We start from the raw sequence: 14,666 nt of genomic DNA, 5'->3' as shown, positions 1-14,666 counted from the left end.
CTAAAATGGTTCGGGAACGGTTAGTGAAATATGGTAATTTCGGGTTCGGGTAACCGAAAATTCGGGTATGGATAACCGAACCCGAACCGATCGACAGCCCTAGATATGATAATTAATTTTTCATCCCTTTTTATATATACAATTAAAATAAGTGTGTATCTACTAATATATTATTTAGTACTTGAATATCATATTCTTACTTATTATGAAATTTTATACTAATATTTTTATATAGGTTATGATTTAATATTTATTTTTAAATAATTGTTGATACTCTAGACAAAATTCAATTTTTTTTAGTTAATTTAAAATTTATAAATATTTTAAAAGAGTAAAAAGTATGGATCTGGATCTGGACCCGAGACCCTGTGAATCTAATGGATCTGGGTCTGGATCTTATTTTTTGGATCCAATGAATCTGGACCGGATCTGGACCTAAGTAAGAAAACTCGGATCTGGATCTGGACCAAGCAGGATCCGGTCCAAATCCGGCCCATTGCCATCCCTAACTACTCTGTATCGTACAAAAAAGTAATGGGTACACAATCCTTCACAATTTTCGGTTGAATCTAAAAATAAATTATTACTATTGCATGTAGGTTTGCTAGGTAACTGTTGACATTTAAGCAAACCACTATTATAATTCAAGGGTGGTATTACTTTGGGATAAACCGGACTGGGTTGATTAAAATGAAAAGGACCGGAACTTCAACAAAAATGACGTGTCGTGAATCCGATAGTGCTTTGCAGGTTTCGGCCTAGGATAGACATTTCCTGTTTTGCAGGTCAGGAACGCTTCTGAAAATCTGTCTGCTACTTGTTCTTACTGTCGAACAACTTGCAGGCTTCTGTTCTAACGAAGTGTACGTGGGCATTTGATTGGTGAAGATAGGTGAACTAGACTGACTAAAAATTAAATTTCTCAATTATCAATTATTTTATCGTCTACAAGCAGGGGCGTAGCCAGGGGGCCCCCAAATTTTGATTTTTTTTTTTTTTTTTATAATATGTCTAAAAATGTTGTTGTTATTATTATTATATTTGTATTTTAGTAAAAAAATGTCTAAAATGTATTGAATGCCCCCAAAAAAAAATTTAGTAAATGTTTTGAACTATATTATCTATGAAAATGTTGTTATTATTATTATTATTATTATTATTATTATTATATTTGTATTTTAGTAAAAAATGTCTAAAATGTATTGAATGCCCCCCCAAAAAAAAATTTAGTAAATGTTTTGAACTATATTATCTATGAAAATGTTGTTATTATTATTATTATTATATTTGTATTCTAGTAAAAAATGTCTAAAATGTATTGAATGCCCCCCCCCCCCCAAAAAAATTAGTAAATGTTTTGAACTATATTATCTATGAAAATGTTGTTATTATTATTATTATTATATTTGTATTCTAGTAAAAAATGTCTAAAATGTATTGAATGCCCCAAAAAAAAATTTAGTAAATGTTTTGAACTATATTATCTATGAAAATGTTGTTATTATTATATTTGTATTCTAGTAAAAAATGTCTAAAATGTATTGAATGCCCAAAAAAAAAAATTTAGTAAATGTTTTGAACTATATTATCTATGAAAATGTTGTTATTATTATTATTATATTTGTATTCTAGTAAAAAATGTCTAAAATGTATTGAATGCCCCCAAAAAAAATTTTAGTAAATGTTTTGAACTATATTATCTATGAAAATGTTGTTATTATTATTATTATTATTATATTTGTATTCTAGTAAAAAATGTCTAAAATGTATTGAATGCCCCCAAAAAAAAATTTAGTAAATGTTTTGAATTATATTATCTATTAAAATGTTGTTATTATTATTATTATATTTGTATTCTAGTAAAAAATGTCTAAAATGTATTGAATGCCCCAAAAAAAAATTTACGGGGGCTACCGCCCCCGAACCCCCGTAACAGTTCAGCCCCCCCCAAAAAAATCCTCGCTCTGCCACTGTCTACAAGGACAATACGTTTTACGCCTTGAACTTCAACTTAAGATATAAATAAATAAAGCAGTTAAGTTATCGGGACGGGCCCACTTGTAGATTAATTTTGATGTGCATAAGTAGGGAGTTACCAAGTTGCATGTGACTTGTGTGTCATTGTAATATTGATGCGAATGTTAAAACATTTATCAGTTTACGTGTGAACACATGTACCAAGAAATTAGTAAATTATTTAACAAGAAATGGAATAATGTGGATGTTTGGTCAAATTTCTCCATCCCAAAGCTCCTCAACTGAGTTGTAATCCCCATGATCTTGAATAATAAATATATCTCCTGTGAAGCCTTTTCCTTGAGGAATCTTTTGAATTTTGCAAATATCTTGAGCACTTAGTTGCCAGTTGAAAACTTGAATATTTTGTTTCATCCTTTCTTTGTTGAAGCTCTTAGCTATGGGAGTTGCACCCTCTTCAACTATCCATCTTAATGCCACCTGTGCTACTGCCTTGTTTGTGGAAGCTGCGATTTCTTTGAGAATTGGACTTTCCATAACAGCCAGGCTTCCCCAAGATGCACCGTTTGCTCCTAGAGGAGACCATGCCGATACATGAATATTCTTCTCCTTGCAAAATTGCACCACTTTTTGCTGCTGCCATTCATCTCCACCTAATCATTTCAACATGCAACACAAAATTAACTTCTTCCTACTCATAAATACTTGTCTTAATCATGTTTTGTTTCCTCAATTTTCCTTTTTTATTCAACCCCCCATCATTCAGTGTTCTTAGAAAATATCTCTAATTTTCGTTTTCTATTTAAAATCCCCGACTTTCACCATTTTCCAAAACATATCCCAACATACAAATTAGTTATCAGGAATGATGAGTCATGCAAAATTTTAGGTGGAACGGTGTGAGACGGGGAGAAAATTTCATATACGAGTCCAGCTATATAACTCGTTATTTTGTGTTTGGATTTTGTATGATGGGACATTTTTTGAAAAATAATACTACTAAAAGCTCGGGGTTTTGAATAAAAAACAAAAGTTATATGGATAATTTCTAAAAAAAATTGAAGTGGGGACATAAAATATGATTAACCTTAAATAGTTGAACTTGATAGCAAATTTAATAGCCTAATTAATTTAATAGAATTTCACTTACACTAAAGTATATAGAATTTCAAATTAATCAGCATAGTTTCCAAACATGAATAACTAGATTATAAATTATGTCTAGCTAACTAGTGAATAACTAGATGTTACACATTTAAATAAATAGAAGCGAATAGAAGATTGAACCTGATTAACTGATGGTGGAATTGTGGCAAATTCCAAGATTTTAGAGAGTTTTGCAGAGCTGAAGTTGCTGACCCCAATGGACTTAGCCAATCCCAACTTAGAGCACTCTTCCATGGCTTCCCAAATCCCTTTCACATCAAAATGAAGCAAGTCTTCTGCTCTCAGATTGTACACGTCACCACCTTTCTTGATTCTCAGTGGCCAGTGTATAAGGTAGAGATCCACATAATCAAACTTTAACTTGCTGCAAACCAAGTACAAATTTTTCATTTTCTAGAAAAAGGGAAAGTAGTCAACGTTGGGAAAATACATTGGCTTAGCGTCATAATACGAAGCTTTATAATAATTTTAACCTAATAAAATCATTAATACATTATTCAAGATCAATAAATCAGATTATGGTAAGTGATTTCTAGCATCAAAAAGCATAGTTGGCATCGGAGCTGAGTCAGCTGATGCCAACATGAACGAAATAATATCATTAGCATTTTAGATTAATACACGAGTTTAACTTTAGCTAATATAACTGCTTCAACCCAATAACTCATTCATACAAAAATATTCTTACTATTGTCAGGCTAAAATTAGTGAATCTTCCCTATTTATTCATATATGTCAGAGAATTCCATCGATTTTTAACATTCAAATTTACAATTCCAATCCTTTTTTATTTTTAATTACTTTTATTAAATTTTTTATGAATATTAAGATAAACGATCTTTAAAATTTAATACAGTTCATGAATGAAATAATTAAAAACAACATATATATAATTGAAATCCACGATTTTATTTTACTCTTGATAGATTTTAACAGTTTCAATTTTCAAGTGGCTTTCATGAGATCCTAGCCCAATTAGTATTTCCTAGAAACAGAATAAATAAATAAAGAAAACATATATTTCCTAAAAACAGAAAAATTAAATAAGCAAGAAAGCGAAAAAAATAAAAGAAAAATTAGAGAATACAATGAATTATATTACCTAAGAGTTTGGTTGAGTGCAGGAAGCACAAGATCACGATGATTGTCGTTCACATTCAACTTGGACGTAACGAAGACTTCTCCGCGGCTCTTGATGAGGCCGCGCTCCACCGCCTCCGCCACCGCTAGCCCGACCGCCTCCTCGTTGCCATACATGGCTGCAGTATCGATGTGGCGGTACCCGGCCGCGATACCGTCGACGATGATGGCTGTGAGCTCGTCCATCGTCGGCGCAGGAAGCGCGGCGGTTCCGAAGCCCAGCGCCGGCATCTTATGGCCGGAATTCAACACTATTTCACCAACAACCATCTCTTCTTAATTAAATTTTAATTATCAAGTTTTGTTGCATGCGAATTTTGTAATACAAAAAACCAAATTAGTGGATGAGTATTGCTTTCCATAGGTGCGTTATTTATATCAACCTCAGCCCAGTCACAAAGCACGCAAAATTTGAATTCAACTCTAATTCACCAACGACCACCACTTCTGAATTAAAAATGATCAAGTTGTGTCCCCTTGGGATGGCCTAGTGGTTAGGGTGGTTGCCTGTTGTCCAAAAGGTCACAGGTTCGAGTACTCTCGGCCACAATAACCACTAGGTGGGATGTGTGTGTGGTTTGTATTATTTATAATGTAATTTCATCAAAAAAAAATAATCAAAAAAAAATGATCAAGTTGTGTAGCATGCAAATTTTGAAATTGAAAAAAAAAACAAATTAGTGGATGAGTATCTATACTACTCCTTAAAACAGCAGTTTTCAATTAGAAATTGATTTCAAATCAATTTGAAAATTGAATGGCGATTTTGTAGTTAAGACAAAATTGAAGATTTATTTATAAACTCTATTTATTCTTTTCATTTTCTTTACTTTAACTTCTTATTTTTTTGTTTTATTTATTTCTAAAATTATGAAATTCGATTAATTATAAAATATTCAATATGCCTATCAAATTAAAGATCACGATAAGAGCTTTAATTTGATATAGTTTATGTAAATATAAGATTTAAAATGTAAAAATTATATTAGTTTAAATATTAAAATTTAAAAAATTTCTCTCTCCTCTCTCATCTTTTTTTTACTAAATCTATTCTTTAATTCATTTTTCATCATTTTTTAATTTTGTAAACTTTTTTTTTTACGATTCATAATTTAAAATAAAATATTAAAATATTTAAGTCAACTAACTCACATTTCTAACAAACGTTTATTTACAGTTCTAGAATCTATAAAAAAGGTTTTATTTTCTTTTTCTTTATCTTTTTATTTCTTTGTTTGTTCCTTTCAAAATTTTTGAAATTCGTTTAATTATAAAATATTTAATATGCATATTAAATTAAAGATTGTGATAAGAACTTTAATTTGATATATTTTATTTATAATATAAAATTTATATTTATTTAAAAATTAAAATTTTTAAAAATTATCTCTCCTCTCATTTTTTTTTTGAATAATTTTTTTAGTAGTTTAAATTTTTAATTTTTTAACTTATTTTTTTTATTTACATAATATCAATTTTTTTATTATTGTGGATTCTTTTTTTTTTCAATATTCAATAAAATATATTTAATTAGTTAAAGTTAAATTTTTTTTATTATATGTATAAATGTGATATTGAGTTGTTATCAATTTTATATAAATTTAGAAATATAAAAATATTTCTCGTGCATTGCACGGGGTGCAAATGCTAGTTGCTATCTATAGGTGCGTTATTTATGTTAAACTCGCTTCACAAATCACAATTATATATTCACAAGCACGCAAATTTAAATTATATGTGATGAGTTCAGAAATAATTGTAATCGTAAAAAATAGATAAAAGTAGATAAACGACACCAAAACATACGTGATTCGATCATAAAATGATCTAGGTCCACGGGGTTGCTCGAGTTTCACTATATTTCATGTGGAGTTACATTGTACATTGTTTAAGAATGAGAAAAAGAGTGTTCTTAACCTAATAATGGAAGTCCTATTTATAAAGATCTAAGTAACATTGGCCCATTTAATATCTCAAGCCCATTTATTCAAGCAATTAGGCCCAAATCCCTGGTATTAGAACTGGGAAATCGGAGCCATGCTTTGCCCAGACGAGAGCCAGGTCAGCCCTGTCACATTCAGAGCTACACCAAATACTTAAAATAAACATATTAGCAATAATAATAATAAGAATAAATAAAGATATTTTTGGTCCTATTATGCACAACGATGGTGCATATTTTACTCCTCATCAATATGTATGTATAATTTATATATAGATATAAAGGTCAAATTGAGTTTTTTTTTTTTTTTAGAAGAGGGTCAATAATGATTCCTCATTTCTCCTTTTGGTGACTCGAACCCTGATACCTATTGATTGGAGAAAAAACGTCTTTGGTGAAATTGAGTTTTGGTTTTTACAACCAAATACAAACATGTCCCTCCAAAAGAACGGGGATTAACGATGGATTAATATTAATGGAAAAAATTACCCGCATCAAAGATTAGACCTTAATTAATGACGGAACATTATTCTTGTAATTTGTTTCGATTAATACTTAATCCATAATCACTTTGAAGAAAATTAAATTGCAAGTGATGACACTACAAAAAAACGCAAGATTACAAGCTAGAATTATCGGCGGCAACGCCGCCGCCGATAATTATCGGCAGCCCACCGACAGCGGAGGACGCGACCCTTTTTTTTTAAATATTGACAGGAATACCAGCGGCATGGTTGCCGCCGATGATCACCGGCGGCAATACCGCCGGTGAACAAGGCTGTCGCCGCTAATTATATTAAATGTTTAATTTTTTTTTAAATAATACCGACGGCAGGAGCCACCAGTGATAAGCGGCGGCACACGACGCCGCCGATAAATTGAAGCGAGTCGGCGAATACTGGCGGCAAATGGGCAGAATTGCCCTAGCAGCACACACAAGCGCTGATGTCTCTCTCTCCAGCCCCCTCTCTCGCCTCCACCGCTGTTACCGCTCGTCGCCGCCGTCGTCGTCAGCCTCCGTCCAGGTAAGCCCCCACCCTTCCTTTCGTGTCTCTCTCTCTCTCTCTCTCTCTCTAACCCTCTCTTTTTCTCTCTCATTTCAGCCCCGCTCCCGCCGCGCCACCGTTGCTGCTGCCCTGACACCGCTCTGCCGCCGACTACTACTGTACGCTCTCGCTCTCGCCATTTTATTTAATTTATTCACTATTATTTTTGGTAGATTAAAATTGATAGATTAAGTATGAATAAATAAATTTTAATTAATTTATAGTATGATTAAGTATGAATTTGTTAGATTAATTTATTTATTTTAGATAATTTTGTTAAATTAAGTATGATTAAGTAAATTTTTAGTAAATTTGTTGAATAAGTATATTGATAAATGTTTAAGTATGCTAGTATGTGTTTAGGATGAAATGATATGCTACTATATTGTGCGATAGATTTAATCAATTTCTTAAGGATCTTCTCCCTTTGGGATAGAAATTGATTACTTCTTAAGGATCTTCTCCCAACAAATGATTTTTTTTTATTGGTTATTTTATATTGTATTGCTTGAACAATTGGGGCGGATAGACCTAGTAAATTAGAACCACTATGGTTAGCTGGTAGAGTCGAGAACTTGGTAGTTAGGATAGTGAGGTTATGCTGCCGAAATTTCTTTGATTCAAGTAATTTATGATATTTTATTTATTTATTTTAATTAGAATTTACAAGAATGAGTGATAATCGTATGTGGATGTACGCGGTATACAATGATCGTTCTGCATTTGAAACGGGACTTGAGGGTTTCCTTGAGTATGCGATAAATCAAACGGCGTACACAAGTGGAGTAGGTAACATTACGTTCCCGTCTAGAAAGTATAAGAATGAAGTCATTTTATCTGTACCTACAGTCATAGAACATGTTAGTAGGCGTGGGTATGTCCACAATTACACAATCTGTGCTTATCACGGGGAAGCACCAGTTTATTATATATATGCTACCAGAACATACTAGAATGGACGAGGATGATGAATCATACAGTAACTACCAAAGGATGGTGTATGATCATGCTGAACCTAATAATTACCAAGATCCAAATAAAATAAAATGCAAAATAATAAAAGCCCTAATACACATCACCCATCTCAATCATATTGCGTTATTTTCTGCTTCTTCTTCTTCTTTTTGCGTCAAGGATACTAATAGCAGCAGGGATAATAAGCAAGATCCGGAAGCCACCCCCGAAGAAATTGTTGTTTTCTTCTTCTTTTTTTTGCATCAAGGATAGTAATGGCAGCAGAGATAATAAGTAAGATCCGGAAGCCACCCCCCGAATAAATTGTTGTCGCATCTCGCCGGATTGATGATCAAGATGAGCCGATCCAACGGTTGAAGGGGATTTCATACCGAAAAGGTTCACAATTATCATCGTTGGATGCTATAGTTCCTTTTTCATTTTTATTTTAATAAAAAAAATTACCTTTTTATGTAATATGTGTGTGTGGATCATAAATATCACTAGAAATTGTTGATATTATTGTGCATAATTAGGAAATGTATTGTGGAGTTCAAGCATCTGTTAATCGAAAAAAATGAAGAGTTCGAGAAAATTGTTAATTTGAAGATGTTGAATGAAATTTGTCTGTATGAATGCTGACCTCCACGCTTTTTTCCCGTAGATCAACTCCACGATTATTTGAATATACCTAAAATTTTGAAATTGAAAAAAACTGTCAAAATATTTGCCGGGAATTTGTTACCGTTAGAACTGTTGCTTTATATATAATATAGATTTTATTTATTATTGTACTAATGTCATTATTATATTTTACTCATTAGCATAAACTCAATTTAACAATTTTGGGTCCACAATAAAATTAAATTAAATTAATAGTCCACACTTAATATAACAAATTAGGCTCTTAAAAGTTAAAAAATATTATTATTAAAACTCCATACTTAATATCCCTGGTTTATTTTTTCAAAAATTAAAAACAAGTACGCGTACGAATATATTTATGTTAAAAGTTCACATTTAAATAACTTAAAATTAATTTTTTTAAGCCAAAAATAGTCAAATTAGACTTAATATCAACATAATCATAAAAGTTAATTTATGGTAAAATTTTATTTTTAATCTAATCAATAAATATACACTATTTTGCTATAAGCTGTAATTAGTAACATATTTGTAGTATTATTTCAGCTTACAAAATAAAGTTATTTTAACTCCAACTAAAATATTTGTCGCTATTTCACCATTTTTTTCCTCTAATCTAAAGTACACAAAACCCCACAATTCTTATATACAAATACAAATAATATAAAATGCAAAAATAATAAAAGCCCTAATACACATCACCCATCTCAATCCAGCGCTGCTACATTTTCTTCATCATCATATTGTGTTATTTTCTACTTCTTCTTATTCTTTTTGCGTCAAGGATACTAATAGCAGCAGGGATAATAAGCAAGATCCGGAAGCCACCCAAAAGAAATTGTTGTTTTCTTCTTCTTCTTTTTGCGTCAAGGATAATAATAGCAGCAGGGATAATAAGTAAGATCCGGAAGCCACCCCCGAATAAATTGTTGTCGCATCTCGCTGGATTGATGATCAAGAGGATCCGATCCAACGGTTGAAGGGGATTTCATACCGAAAAGGTTCACAATTATCATCGTTGGATGCTATAGTTACTTTTTCATTTTTATTTTAATAAAAAAATACCTTTTTATGTAATATATGTGTGTGAATCATAAATATCAGTAGAAATTGTTGATATTATTGTGCATAATTAAGAAAAGTATTGTGGAGTTCAAGCATCTATTAATAGAAAAAAAACGAAGATTTGGAGAAAATTGTTGATTTGAAGATGTTGAATGATATTTGTTTGTATGAATGCTGACCTCCACGTTTTTTTTCGCTTAGATCAACTCCTCGATTATTTGAATATACCTAAAATTTTGAAATTGAAAAAAAATGTCAAAATATTTGTTGGGATATTAATGAAATATCCTTATCCTAGTTTTGATGATACCAAAACCCTAAGATTTTCTTTTTCTAGACTAGATCTTTTTGAACTTAAGTGTTAGAGTTCAGTTAACTAGCTAGTCTGAAGGTTTGAAAACTGAAGACCGGCGGACTGAAGATCGAAGGACTGAAGACCGCTTGACTAAAGATCGCAACTGAAATGGCTGAAGACAAATACTGAAGTATTTAAAGGACGAAGACTTCACTGAAGATTCAGTTATGACTGAATAACTAATGCTGGGCACGTGGAAATAGCGGACTGGCCTACTGAAGTCAAGTATCAGTGAACATTCTTCATCGGACTGAAGTTTTAAGTTTAAAAAAAGCCACGTACACGCCCAGTACTGCCGCATTAAATGCAAAGATATGAAGATCGTCCTTCCTCTGCAGAGCTTTCCTTTTTCGTGCTAACTTTTCAGAAGCATCATGCTCCTACAGCTAGAGACGTCATTCGTCAACAAATTAGGAGCCTCGAAGATTGAATCCTCAGCAGAAAATTCAAATTTATCTCACAACGGCCGAATTCTTGAAGACCATCGTGCCAACGGATCTATTCAAGACTTCGCCTATAAATAAGCTCGAGGAACATCTTCAATCATCACCGATTCAAACACTTAAGCTGAAACCCTGCCGAAATTGCGACTCAGCCTACTTACTACTTTCCAAAGTTTGAATCGAAGAAGAGAATATCCAAAGTTCAAATCAGTTTACTGATTACCCAAATTCTCTTACATTCTTAGGCAATTTCCTTGCAAATCCCTAGCCTAAGCTTTGATTACAGAGAGCCTGTTCTCTGTAATCCAGTTGGTATTTCGAACCCCTTTTCAAAAGAGTGAAAAGAGAGTTTGAGAGAGTGTGAGTTCTAGACTATTGTATGAACTCAAGAATTCTTAACCCCCGCAAGCAAGGCGAGTGTAGTCATTGCAACTGCGAGCTGAGAAGAAGACGAGAAGTCCAATTCGGTGTATTGGCACTGAAACCTAGTTTCAGTTTAAGGTTTGTTGTGCATCCGTAAGCACAAGCACAAGCCCAGAGTGATTATCAGTGTGGTCAACTGACCGTAGACGTAGGAACTTGTTTTCGAACCACGTAAAAATCTCGTGTTGTTTATCGCTTTCAGTACTTACTATCCTTTACTTGTGCACAAATTCCTCACTTAACTGAAACTGATAAACTGAAAAGAGAAACTTAAAAACTGACAAAGTGTTAATCACTAAGGCTTTTTTCTAAGTTTTATTTCCGCTGCTAGTGCTATCATTCTAACTGAGAAATCCTTGGATAGTCAGTAAGATTTATAACACTCATCTGATTTCAAAATATAAACTGAAACCTTACGTGGATTATCAGTTGGAGCCTTGTGCCTAACTGAAATCAAAATACTGAAACTGATTCAGTATCAGTCTAAACCTCTTTCTAAACTGAATACTTGTTGACTGTTGACTTCAGTCTACACCTTTCAGTATCAGTCGATACTCACTTCAGTTTTACAAAAGATTTTCGAAAAATAGCCTACTGGTGTATTCCCATACACCAGTTCAGTGACCCTCCGGGACCCAACAATATTTGTCGGAAATTTGTTACCGTTAGAATTGCTGCTTTATATATAATATAGATTTTATTTATTATTGTACTAATGCCATTGTTATATTTTAATCATTAGCATAAATTCAATTTAACAATTTTGGATCCACAATAAAATAAAATAAAATTAATAGTCCACACTTAATATAACAAATTAGGCTCTTAAAAGTTGAAAAATATTATTATTAAAACTCCATACTTAATATCCCAGGTTTATTTTTTTTAAAAATTAAAAATAAGCACACATACGAATATATTTATGTTAAAAGTTCACATTTAAATAGCTTAAAATTGATTTTTTTTTAAGCCAAAATTAGTCAAATTAGACTTAATATCAACAAAATCATAAAAGTTAATTTATGGTAAAATTTTATTTTTAATCTAATCAATATATATACACTATTTTGCTATAAGCTGTAATTAGTATTATTTCAGCTTTACAAAATAAAGTTATTTTAACTCCAACTAAAATATTTGTGGCTATTTCACCATTTTTTTCCCTCTAATCTAAAGTACACAAAACCCCACAATTCTTAAATACAAATACAAATAATATAAAATGCAAAATAATAAAAGCCCTAATACACATCACCCATATCAATCCAGCGCCGCTACATTTTCTTCTTCATTATATTGCGTTATTTTCTGCTCTCTTTTTTTTGTCAAGGATACTAATAGCAGTAGGGATAATAAGCAAGATCCGGAAACCATCCCGAAGAAATTGTTGTTTTCTTCTTCTTCTTCTTTTTGCGTCAAGGATAGTAATAGCAGCAGGGATAATAAGCAAGATCCGGAAGCCACCCCCGAATAAATTATTGTCGCATCTCGCCGGATTGATGGTCAAGGTGGATCCGATCCAACAGTTGAAGGGGATTTCATACCGAAAAGGTTCACCTTATCATCGTTGGATGCTATAGTTCCTTTTTCATTTTTATTTTAGTAAAAAAAATTACCTTTTTATGTAATATATGTGTGTGGATCATAAATATCAGTAGAAATTGTTGATATTATTGTGCATAATTAGGAAAAGTATTGTGGAGTTCAAGCATCTGTTAATAGAAAAAAAATGAAGATTTGGAGAAAATTGTTGATTTGAAATGTTGAATGAAATTTGTCTGTATGAAATTATGAATGCTGACCTCCACGTTTTTTTCCCTTAGATCAACTGTACGATTATTTGAATATACCTAAAATTTTGAAATTGAAAAATACTGTCAAAATATTTTCCAGGAATTTGTTACCATTAGAACTGCTGCTTTATATATAATATAGATTTTATTTATTATTGTACTAATGTCATTTTTATATTTTAATCATTAGCATAAACTCAATTTAACAATTTTGGGTCCACAATAAAATTAAATTAAATTAATAATCTACACTTAATATAACAAATTAGGCTCTTAAAAGTTAAAAAATATTATTATTAAAACTCCATACTTAATATCCAGGTTTATTTTTAAAAAAGTGAAAAATAAGTACACATACGAATATATTTATGTTAAAAGTTCACATTTAAATAGCTTAAAATTGATTTTTTTTAAAGCCAAAAATAGTCAAAAAATAGTAAAAGTTAATTTATGGTAAAATTTTATTTTTAATCTAATCAATATATATACACTATTTTACTTTTTTTTTTGAGGGAATATACAATATTTTGCTATAAGCTGGAATTAGTAAAATCTTTGTAATATTATTTCAGCTTACAAAATAAAGTTATTTTAACTCCAATTAAAGTATTTGTGGCTATTTCACCATTTTTTCCCCCTTGGATTAGAGCATCGGCAACGCCTTACTCGAGTGCCTACTCGAGTAAGGCGTCGCCGATCGTGTATGGCATTGCAGACGGCGGATACTCGAGCATTACTGGATCCTTCGAGTATGCTCGATCGGGGGAAGAAGGAACGCGCGTACAATGCACGCGCCGTAATTAAAAAAAATAGAGAAATTCAAATTTTAAATTCGAATTTTGACTGCTTTTCCTCGATATGCGTGCTTTGACTGATCGTTTCCATTTTTTTTTTGTTTTTTTTTTTTCCTTCTTCTCCTCTTTAAAAAACCCCATCTCCTTCATTCTTCTTCACATCTCTTCTTCTCCAATTTTCTTCTCCTCCATTTCTCTTCAAGAATTTTCTTCCTTCATGGATCCTTTCTATGATCCTAATTGGTGCCCCGATCTCTCCTCCGATTATCACCCCGATATGGGAGGAATCAACTTGGAGGAGACCCCACCCGAGGAGGAACCGGTCAGTGCAGAGCAGAGTGCCTCCAAACCAAAGAAGGGCGGCCGGAAGAAGGAAATGGCCACCAAAATCAAGCACGACAAGGAAGTAAGGATCCGTCATACTTACCTTCCCGAGCATACGGATCTCATCGTCCAAGTTTGGGCGGAGGAGACCAACGATGCCATCCGTGGGACGGATCAGAAGGGGGAGGCGTATTGGGGCCGGATCCGCGCACGTGTGAACCTCATCATCGGCGTCGACCTTAAGATCCGACAACTTCAAGGCCACTGGGCCCGAGTAGCAGCGGATGTGCGTCTCTGGGAAGCTATTTGGGTGGAGACGCGCAACAATTGGCCCTCCGGTCATTCGGATGATATGCTTCGTGACAAGGCCCAAATCCTCTTCAAGGCTCGAAGCCCACAAAAGGCCGCATTCAATTTTTGGAACGCGTGGAAAGTTTTCCGGAACAATCCCAAGTTCAAGTCGATGTACCTCTTGGAGACGTGCATGCCTCCAAGAGGACAAAGACTACGGAAGAGGGCGGCTTCATCACCTCGGCGTCGGGCGAGGAGATCTCTTCTTCCCGGCCCATTGACAACAAGGCGGCAGCGAAGGCAGCAA

General features: G+C 32.9%; 1 protein-coding gene across 1 annotated transcript; it reads right to left on the bottom strand.

Moving 5' to 3' along the window:
* Positions 1 to 2,100: 2,100 nt before the first annotated feature.
* On the bottom strand, positions 2,101 to 4,697 carry LOC131019621 (protein REDOX 2-like). The gene is made up of 3 exons (XM_057948212.1): positions 4,247 to 4,697; positions 3,265 to 3,508; positions 2,101 to 2,630 (listed from the first exon to the last, which is right to left on the bottom strand). The coding sequence occupies exons 1-3, from the start codon at positions 4,552 to 4,554 to the stop codon at positions 2,550 to 2,552; spliced, it is 633 nt and encodes a 210-aa protein (XP_057804195.1). The 5' UTR covers positions 4,555 to 4,697; the 3' UTR covers positions 2,101 to 2,549.
* Between the last annotated feature and the right edge of the window lie 9,969 nt (positions 4,698 to 14,666).

Source organism: Salvia miltiorrhiza, chromosome 4, assembly GCF_028751815.1.
Source record: "Salvia miltiorrhiza cultivar Shanhuang (shh) chromosome 4, IMPLAD_Smil_shh, whole genome shotgun sequence".
NCBI lineage: Eukaryota > Viridiplantae > Streptophyta > Magnoliopsida > Lamiales > Lamiaceae > Salvia > Salvia miltiorrhiza.
Note: the sequence above shows the minus strand (reverse complement) of the source record. Positions and strands in the feature narration are given on the sequence as shown.

Coding starts and splice junctions, on each gene's coding strand:
- LOC131019621 (XM_057948212.1), bottom strand. CDS start 4,554: ATGGTTGTTGGTGAAATAGTGTTGAATTCCGGCCATAAGATGCCGGCG. Junction 3,509..4,246: donor GCACTCAACCAAACTCTTAG/GTAATATAATTC, acceptor CTTGGTTTGCAG/CAAGTTAAAGTTTGATTATG. Junction 2,631..3,264: donor TTCCACCATCAGTTAATCAG/GTTCAATCTTCT, acceptor TGAAATGATTAG/GTGGAGATGAATGGCAGCAG.